Genomic DNA, 10,117 nt, shown 5'->3' with positions numbered 1-10,117 from the left:
TTTTTTCTAGGTCAGAGGTTTTATCTTCTACATCAGAGATTTGGTCTTCAGCATGGTCTAATTGACTTTTAATACTTTCAAGAGAGTTTTTGATTTCCTGTATTATAGGCTTTATCTCTAATAGTTCCACCTGATTCTTTCTGAGTGTCCATTTCTTCTTTCATGTCCTTGAAGGACTTCCTATTGTCATGTAGTTCGTTGTCTCTTTTCTGTTCCAACTCATAGAATTTGGTAACCATGAATGTTCAAAATTCTTTGACATTTTGGTAATGTCCTCCATATTTACAAGAGATGGAGGGGAGTTACCATTTTCCTTTTGTGGAGACATATTTCTTTGTTCAGACCTGAGGCTCTTCTTCTACTTCTAGCCATTGGGAGATGTATTCACTTTTGAATACCTCTTATGGGAATGTTTCCCCGACTAGGAATAAGTGAGTTTCCCTTCTGCTAAAAATTGATATTTGCCGAAGTCTCTCTTCTGCAGTTTTTACCAATGTGGCCTCAAGAAGGGTACTCTACTGGGGTGCCCGAAAAGCAGTATCTCCTTTTTGACAGGTGGATCAGTACAAGGGAGAATCCCAGAAAAACTTACGTTACTAGGGAATTTCAGATGTCTGATTATAGACCTGTCTAGTGCCTCTAGCAGGGTGGAAGATGAAGAGGAGAGGATAATAGCAGAAAGAAAAGACGACACAAAGAAATAAAAAGTCACATGCCGCGCAACCAGAGTCCTGGAGCTGGTTCTGTTGCCTGCTGCTGGGGAAAGGACAGTCTAGGGGGTGGGGTCTTTGTTTGGGGGGACCTGAAGTGAGGCGAGGGGGCAGAGCTGTCCATGCCTCAGTGTCCCTGGCAGACCAAAGTCCTGAAGCTGGTTCTGTTGCCTGCTGCTGGGGAAAGGACAGTCTAGGGGGTGGGGTCTTTGTCTGGGGGGCCTGAGGTGAGGTGAGGGGGCAGAGTTGTCCCTGCCTCAGTGTCCCTGGCTGACCAGAGGCCTGGAGCTGGTTCTGTCCTTTTTTATTTTTTTTCTTTCAGTTTTCCTGATTATTTTGTGTGCTTATATATCATACATATAAACTTTAGAAATGCCAGATCTAAAGCTCAGTGTTTACTAGGGCTGGGAACACCTGTCTGTATTTCTGTTGGGACTATTTTCTAGTCATCAGGTAACTTGAAAGAACTGCACAACTTTAAGTTGTCGAGTCTTCCTGTCCAAGAACTGATCTTTGCACCAGCCACAGTTTAGTCTGCATGGAGCTATGAAGCTCCCCTGCAAGGATGTGTAGTGGTGTAGGGGTAGATGGGTGGAGGGCCGGCCTCAGGACGCTGCTGCCTCCAAAAATAGGAAGGAGACATAAAGGGCAGAATAGGAGCCTGGCTCTGTCTAAAATGTGGTAAAAGAAAGTAAAACATATTGAGCTAATGGGCACCTTGGTATTTCTGGTAAAACTTTTTCTATATTTGAAATATTTTATAATACACAAAATTAAAGAGCAATTTAGAAGTCAATGCTAATAGAAAAGAATTTATTGCAAATATAGTGACTTATATTTCAGTAGTTCATTCTGATAAGCCAAATAGCCATAATTTATGTATATTTCAGATATAAAACTATACTTTTTCCTTACATATAGTACAATTTCCAGTGTGACAATATTGCAATGAGGAAAAGGCTGCCTTTGCAATAAACTCAGCCCTGAGTCGCAGACCTGAGATCAGCCCTGCCCAGACAGCCCAGGGGGAACAGGCCCTGAAATAGGGGTGAACCTTCCTTTATCACTGGGTAGACCATCCACACCTGCAAAGCCTTTCTGAAATGTGCAAGCAGTCCCACAAGGAGTTCTAGCACTCTGAACCCAGAGTCCCCTAGCAGCAGCAGCGAAGCAGTGACAACTCATAGAGCCTGGGTTTGCCTTGCAGCCTCTGCAGCCCAGGTTGGAGAGCGACGGCAGAGGGTTTTCTCTGACTCTTAGTCGTTCCTTCCTGTGAGTCCCAGATCTGACCTGCCAGTGAGTAGCCACCCTGGGACTCACGTAGGGAAGCAGCCCAGGCCCTAATAAGTCTCTCACAACATGCATGTTTCCCCAGCATCTGGCACATAGCAGACATTTGCTAAATGTTTATGTAGCGAAGAGAGTCTAGTCCTCATGCATCCAAGCAGGCGTGAACCCAGGCTCATTGAGAGCTACAGCCACCATGCCTTGATTCTAGAAGGTGCTCTTTAAGACACATTCCAGGCAACGAGTTGTCTAAACAGAGAGGGAAGCTGCAGCCATCTTGCCAACCAGCTTGTTGAGAGCATGGACTTTTTCTTCCAAGAGGCGATTTTCTTTCTCAGCGTGACGTTGCTTCTCTTCGGTGATCTGCAGCGCCTTCATCAGGTGACCGTTTTCCACATAGAGCTCCGTGATCAGCAAACAGGACTTTGCATTCTTTTCAAACTAGAGGGAGAAAGGCACATGTCATCGAGAATAGCTCAGAAATGCCACATGCCCGGCTTGTGTGTCCCCTTATCCCCCACACCTGTTCCAATCATCATGCGGGGCTCTTACAAACCGGATGCACATACTGGACACAATGGCGATTCTGTTATCCCGGCGTGAGGGAGGAGATGGTCTATGGACTATGTGGGTAAAATTTAAGGCGACTTTGTGAAAATTGTTTTTCTATGATGAGTTAGAGATGGACAGCCTCCATCAGCCCTCCCACCAGTATGGGGAGAGAAGAAACAGAACTGCTAGAAATGCGGCCTTTCTCAGCAGCTCTGGTTGGGATGCACCCGGGACATGCGAGGGCTGCGCCCGCCGCCCAGCCAGGGCCTGAGCCCACTGTGCAGCACAGCCGTGCAGGCTTCAGTGACAGGACCACGAGACCACAGCACTTGCCGCAACTGTCTAAGATATGAAGGCGCAGGGCCCAGGCCAGGCTTAGAAAGGCTCACGCACTGAACCATGTACTCAGCAATGCCCTCATGTGCTCTCACGGAGTTATTTGTTCATTTTTTCCATGAGCAAGAAAGAATGAGCACACCCCTAACAGAGTAGTGACGCTGCAGTTCACCTTTGGTCTTCAGTCAGCCCCAGATCATGGGCAAGTGGGTGGTGCCTGGCATACTTGGGGGTCCTGGGCTTGAACTGTGAGCCTCCCACGTGGGACTGCCTTGAAGAGCATTGCTTTACACTGCTACACCCCGTCTGGCCCCCATTATAGTGCACATTCTAGAATGTGGGAGGGAGGTGAAAACCAGATAAACGGAAGTGCTAGTTAAAACAGCAGGGGGCCAGTGGGGATCAGAGTGTTCCCTTTTGCTTGAGGTGATCAGAGAAGGCCTCTCCTAAAGACATCTGGGCAGAGATGTGAATGACCAGAGGGGAGAGCAAGTGCCAAGGCCCTGTGGTCGGCACAGGTCAGGCTGACTGAGGAGCTCCCTGGAGGCTGCTGTGGCTGCGGGGATACAGATGGGACAGACACAGAGTCAGGGCTCTAGGCAGGGGCCAAAGGGAGGGAGCTGGATCTGGAGAGCTTTGGAGGCTCCTGGGAAACTGCCTTTACTCAGGGACTGGATGGTTCCAAGCAGGATAGGCACGGAGCTCTAACTCTTCATAAAAACGGTTTTCACAAAGTCGCCTTCAATTTTCTCCACAGAGCCCATAGACCATCTCCTTGGTGAAGGGGTTGTTGCCGCTCCTTGCTCAGACACTCTGGGGGAGGAGATGAGGAGTCCACCCAGCTGCAGAGGGTGAGGCTGGAGCAGTGGGTGGGTAGTGAGAGGGGCTGGATTGGGTTCACCTGGGAGGTGGAGCTGCTGCTGAGATATGGCCATGGCTGAGGAGGTCGGCTGCAAGGTGTGGACCAAAGCCAGTGGCAGTGGGAGCACAGAGGCAGGCGGTGAGAGGAGCAGAGCCACAGTGGGAGAGGCCTGGAGCTGGCTGTGAGCTGTGGCTGGAGGGAGGCAGGCGGATGTGGAGGGAGTGCAGGTCAGCTCTCCTGACCTTGCAATGAAGTGATCAGCCAGTCAGGGCAGGGAGGAGGGGGTCAGAGGACCTGGGCTGGGGGGCCTCTTGCAGGGGCAGGGGGAATGCAAACAAGCAGGTGAGGGCACCCGTCAAGTGTGCAGGAGCAGCAGGGCTGCACCAGAATGAAAGCTCTGCAGGGCAAGGGGCAAACTATGCAGGGCAGTGGCCATCCGCGGCTGTTGAGAGGACGAGGGGGCACGAACAGGAAGCACTGGGGTATGGGCTCACAGAGAGGGTGGGTCCCACGCAGGCGATGTGGACAAGAGGTACCAACGTCTCATCCAGTCTGGACAGCTCAGGGTCCCTCAGAGCCAAGTGGGTCATAGCTCTCTGACTTCACATGTCTTTTTGTATGTGCCCAGCCCTGTCCCCATCCTGTGCCAGCTCTAACAGCCGCTGCTCTGTCTCCACCCCAGGTGTGCGTCACTCCATTGTCCTTCTTGCCCGTTTCATTAGACGGTGAGCTTTTACTGACCTAGGACTGACTGCCACTGTTTTTCCATCTTTACTCTTTATCACAGCTAAATTGCCTTGTCCTAGCATGATTTCTTTAACAATATGCACCTGCTCCCAACTTGTTCACAGCAGCCTCCACAACCCCCTCCAAGTCCTCCCATGTCCCACGTCTGGGATATCTGCCCACTCTCTCTCTCTCTCTCTCTTTTTGGAGAGGTTTTTGCTATAGGGTGCGTGCGCTCGCCAGACAGACAGAGAGAGACAGAGAGACAGAAAGCGAGAAATCAGCCCCCAGGGAGGATGGCCATGCCACAATCCCTTTTCCTCCATTCTCTCGGGATCTTGGGCACGCACACACGCACCCACGCCCGGCATGAGTTTTAAGCCACCGGGTCCGGGACACGAACCGCGGTCGACTACGTGAGTCCAGCGACACAGCCATTACACTAACTGCTGGTCCCTGTCCACTCTCTGTAAGGCACAGGCAGCCCTGCTCAGCAGGAGAGCCTCCATGAGGCCACCTAGCCTCTGGGGACACAGCACGACTAGGCCTTCTGGGGCTGGGTCATCACAGCTGCTGCAGGGCCAGTTCCTTGGACTGGTCTCCACTGTCCCTTCCTCCCCCGTCCAGGCTGTCTTCAGAGCGCTTCTGAGGCCTGAACCCCTTCATGCTATATGGAGGCATCTGTCTCTACCTTCAGAACGGCAGGTTCGGGCCTGCTAGGCTCAGCATACCCAGTGCAATCCCTCAGCACATGCCAGGCACGCAGAGAACATCTGCAAAGAACCGGGCATGAATGAATCCATGCATGGACGTCCTGTCTAAGAATGTGAACATCTAGAAAAGAGATCTTAAAGCAATTCCTAAGGGGAAAATACAGGGGCTGGAGAGTGGTGTCTACTCTACACGGCAGACCACAGGGAAAGGCCCAGGGTTCCCGTCCCAAGATGCCCCTGTACATGCACAGCTTGTGTCACCCATGATCTGGGCCTGGTATAGGCTGGGGTGGACTGTGGTGTGAAGACCTGCTGGCACTTCTCTCTCCATCTCAGCCTGTCATTTGTGGAAGAAATAAATTATGTAAATAAATACAGGGCCAGCAGGTAGCATGGTGGTTAAGGTTCTAGACTTCCTAACATGGCCAACTGTAGTTCAAATCCTGGGTCTGGTGGCTTGAAAGTCATGACAGGCACATGTGCATGCGTGTTCAAAATCCCAAGGGGAGAACGGAGAAGGGTGTGGTCATGCCCCCCGCCAGGGTGATTTCTCACTTTCCCTGTCTTTGTCTCTCTCTGGTGAACACACAGACTCTATGGCAAAAACTGAAAAACAGAAACAAAAAAACAATATACAGATATAGAGTGTGCACTCGGTAAAATCCTCTATTGATTACTAATTGATTCATTACTAATCTTCCAGAAAAACATAGACATTCTCAAAACACAGTTGAGACAGCGCTCCAGATTCAGCAGTTCCTGGTGAGGTTGAGCACCCCAGCAGTTCTGGGGTGAGGCAGTCTCCCGGACCAGCCACTGGAAGCCCACACTAGGAGAAGATGCTAGAAAAGAGGCTGAGCTCAGGTGTAACCACTGCCCATTCACCTGCTCTCTCAGGTCGGCAGCCTTCTCTTGCAGAAGCACCTCCACGTTCTTCAGGAGCGCCCCCACTGCTTCCACCCGCTCCTCTGAGGCTTTCCGCTGGTTTTCATGCTCTTCCTGTCACATGAGAGGATGTGTTTTTTTACATTTCTAAAATAATCATGCCAAGGCTTAATCACTTTAAGTGGAAATTAGCTAAGAGGTACAGACCTGAGTGACTGTGGGTAACTTTCCAACTAGTACATGTTAGAGAGCTAGAACTAGTACTCGCTGCCCCCCAAGACACAATGCTGGCAGCTCTCCTGTGGCTCAGCGTGCATTGGCAGAGGATTTGTCTTCAAAGGAACTAGGATTTGGCCAAGACACAATGCTGGCAGCTCTCCTGTGGCTCAGCGTGCATTGGCAGAGGATTTGTCTTCAAAGGAACTAGTCCTCGGATTTGAACCATGGAGGACTCCAAGGTGAGCTCCCAGAGCATGGGGCATTTCTTTCTTTCTTTATTTTCTTTTTTGGAGAGGTTTTTGCTACAGGGTGCATGTGCTCGCCAGCCAGACAGAGACAGAGAGACAGAAAGCGAGAAATCACCCCCCAGGGGGGATGGCCATGCCGCAATCCCTTCTCCATTCTCCTCTCGGGATCTTGGGCATGCACGCACATGTGCCCGGCGTGAATTTAAGCCGCTGGGTCCGGGACACAAACCATGGTTGACTACGAGGGAGTCCAGCGACATAGCCATTACGCTAACTGCTGGTCCCTAGCATGGGGCATTTCTAAAGGATCCTGGCTGAATCGGTCTCATCAGTACCACATCGCTGTGTAACTTCCAGCACGCCGTCGTGAGGCTAGTTACTGCTCGTCGGCATCTCTGCTTTACAGACACCGCTGCATCCTTCTCTCAAGTGTTGCTCCAGTTTCTGCGTCATGAAGGGCTCGCCTGCTCTCTGGCTCCTGGCTCACACCTACCAGGTGCCCACATTCTCTGAACTCTGTCCGGGCATTTCCATGAACTGGGCTGTGCTGTCTTAGGACTGAGCTGTGCCTTTTAGGTTAGGCGTGAACACAGGCACACGTGTGCTCCAAGCTATCCGGGAACCTTAGCAGTGCTTACCCCTGGCTGCCTCCCAACAAGGCCTTGAGGCCACTGGTTGGTGCCTGAATTCTAGATCGGGAAACTGACACACACAGGTTGGCTGGCCTGGGAAGTGGTGGAGTAAGGCCCCATCTCTGCAGCCCGTGCTCGGGGCACCTGCTGCTCCCTAAGGCAGTGACTGTGCTCACTCTAGCTGCCTGACAGTGCCTGCACACAGCAGTCTGTGCCACTGCCTTCTCCCCACGCCCCCATCACACATGCTGAGCACACACCCACCCCCGGGGCCTTTGCACACACGAGGAATGCTCCCAGGTAACTGGGTGGCTGTGCCCTTCACCTCCTTCAGCTCTTTACTCAAGAGCACTCCTGGTGAGGTCCTCTGGCATCTACTGAAAACCACGCAGCTCACTCAGCACAGACCTTGGCTCCACATGCCCACCTGCACACCACACGAGTACCTCCAACCACCAGACTAAGCTCCAGGAGGGCAGGCCCCTGCCTCGCTGTTTACGCCTGTCCCGACGGCCAAAGCAGTGTGTGCTCAAGAAGTCACGTCCTGCAAGGGGGCGGCCTGCAGTCCCCATGCCAAGTGGGTTTTCTTTAGTCTGCACAATGGCCTCAGTGTCTTTTTAAACCAGAAGTACCATTTGTAAACTGGGCGTTTCCATGTAAGAATCCAGTTTCAGCTTTTCTTTGACATCAGAAGACAGACATCCTGGAGCCTGCACACTCCCACTGACAGGGCTGGAGAAGCTACCCCTGGGGGCGGGCACGTGGTCCCTGCACCTCCATCACTAGCAGCCTCTCTATCGCCCCCTTTCAGGTCTATGAGTGTGATATCAAGGGCCACGTCTGGGAGGACCTGTGACCTGTTGCTGGAGGGATCTTCAGGATCAGCAGTTCCCTGCTCCCTTTCCCTGAGACTCCACCCTGAGCACATCCCTTGCTGCTGCAGAGAGGACCAGACACTGCCCCCCTCCAACTGGAGCTGGCACTGGTGCTGGCACTGGCGCTGGCTGTGGGCTGCCCTCCCTGGGCCTTGGGCTTTACACTTGTTTAGTCCTGGTGAACAGAGTGCTCTGTCTACCCTCCCCGTCACACCAGCTGGCTCTCGGGCCTTCTCCTGCTGGTGTCCGGCAGCCCACTTACCCGCTGTGCTTCCAGGCGCCTCCCTGCTGCCTCCTCCTGGAGGCCCAGCAGACGCTCCAGCTCAGCCACACGGTCCTGGGGCACCAGCTGGTCCATCTGCTCCCGTAGGCACTGGACCTCCTGTGAGTGTCGGGGCTGGGCCAGCCTCAGCTCCTGCTCGGCCCTGTGTAACTGCATTGGGAGAAGTGAGGACGGTCTCAGTGTGACGCTGAGGGCAGAGCCCTTCGCAGACCCAAGAGAGCCCTACAGCGGGCCTCCATGTTCAAGGACGCCCCACACTGAAAGGGAGGAGGGCGCTCCTGCTCTGTGCTCCCTCAGTGCACAATGACATCTGTGACTCGCGAAGAGCCCATCGATTTGGAACCTGAAGCTAAACTCCCATTAGCCAGAGCTCCCACAGAAATGGAGCCGGGAAACGTGTGCGTCCTGCTCCGTGGTGGCAGCAAGGCTTCCTGTGGGATCACTGAAGGCGAGGTCCAGCTCTGTGGTGACCTTGCCGGGCACCTTCCTGAGGAAAGCATGACAGACCGTGGCAGCAGATGAGCGCCTCCCTCCAAGTGGGGTTCACAGCACAGCATAACCGCTGTGAGGGCCAGGAGGCTGGTGCCGGGTGGCTCCCTCGGCACTTAGTCCTGCCCACGCAGGACAGTGCAGGGTCCACCGGCGTCTACCTGTCACTGTGACCGAGCTGCACACTCCTGCTTTGAAACAACTGGAGCCAAGTCTGAGCGACCTACCTCAGTGTGTCCAGGAGGCCTTGTCCAGAGCACTGTTGCCCTGGCACGTTGAAAGGAGTGTCCACACCACCCCTACTCACTTCTGAGACCCCAAAGACAGGAGTGGGGCACGGTGAGGAGGCAGGTCTGACGTGACCACACAGTTGAGAGGGCGGCACCACAGCTGGCGTGGGCCTGGACGCAGGCCGGGACAGGACGGCAGCCCCAAGGCCCTGTGTCCTGGCCCAGCTTCCCTCAGGAGGCCCACTGAGGGCCAGCAAGGAGGTTCAGGTCACCGCAGAAAGCCTCTCGACTCTTCATGGCAGGGGCACCCTGGACCTAGCTGCACCTGTCTACATGCCGACACCCCACCTGCGCCCACTCACAGCCACCCCTTCATGTTCACACCACAGCTTCCCGGCTCGGGGGGCGGGTCATCAGCTGAGATGGAAAAAGAGGGCAGAGCCAGTTCGAAACCACGTCTCCACTGCATGTAGCCCCCACTTCCTCATTTCCGATGGTCATCCTGGAGGTCGCCCCTCCCGGGTCCACCTGGCTCAGGTCTCAAAAGCACTGGCTTGACTGCCTCTGGAAAAGGAGGCCATCCCAGAAGAGCACAGTGAAGTGAGGGACTTTGTGCCCCAGTGCTGAGTTGAGTAGCGAGCTTCACAGAGGGCGGCATGGGCTCCTCCCATCCCTCCGCAGGGGAGCTGGGCTCTGTGCCCTCTGAAACCAGGCTGCAACAGCAGGAGGTGGGGAAGGCAGAATGAGCAGGAGTCCTACAGGTTGTCTGCCCCTCTCAGGCATTTGGTCCTGCTCCCTCAGAGCCTCACCGCCATGCTCCGAGACCTCCTCAGCACAAAAAGGGCATGTGCGGGGGCTCTGGTCGGCAGTATCTCTGGGTTCCGAGCCACTAGCAAAATGCCACAGGCCAACCATGGAAGCAAGTGTCCTGGACACCAGCCAGAGGAGCCCCCAGAGAGCCCCAAGTGGGGCCAAGGGGAGAGGGACCCGGCTGAGCCCAGCCAGCCTACAGAAGCTCCAGGCAGGACGACAGAGGGCACTTGCGTCCAGGGTGGTCTGCTCTGCTACCC

At 53.9% G+C, this 10,117-nt stretch overlaps 1 protein-coding gene across 2 annotated transcripts in view; it reads right to left on the bottom strand.

Annotated features, from left to right (window-relative positions):
• Window positions 1–1,543: 1,543 nt before the first annotated feature.
• Window positions 1,544–10,117, bottom strand: part of NINL (ninein like) — a 93,202-nt gene continuing 84,628 nt past the window's right edge. The window contains exons 23-25 of one of the 2 annotated variants that reach the window (XM_006163594.3): window positions 8,308–8,478; window positions 6,072–6,185; window positions 1,544–2,438 (exon numbers count right to left, since the gene is read on the bottom strand). In XM_006163594.3, the coding sequence (XP_006163656.1) occupies window positions 2,247–2,438; window positions 6,072–6,185; window positions 8,308–8,478 (477 nt within the window). In that variant the 3' untranslated portion in view covers window positions 1,544–2,246. The remainder of the gene's footprint in view (window positions 2,439–6,071; window positions 6,186–8,307; window positions 8,479–10,117) is intronic. The other variant, XM_027766352.1, reaches the window with a different exon arrangement.

Source organism: Tupaia chinensis, unplaced genomic scaffold, assembly GCF_000334495.1.
Source record: "Tupaia chinensis unplaced genomic scaffold, TupChi_1.0 Scaffold142716_1, whole genome shotgun sequence".
NCBI classification, from domain to species: Eukaryota; Metazoa; Chordata; class Mammalia; order Scandentia; family Tupaiidae; genus Tupaia; species Tupaia belangeri.
The sequence above is the reverse complement of the archived record's forward strand: the minus strand, read 5'-3'. Positions and strand labels throughout refer to the sequence as shown.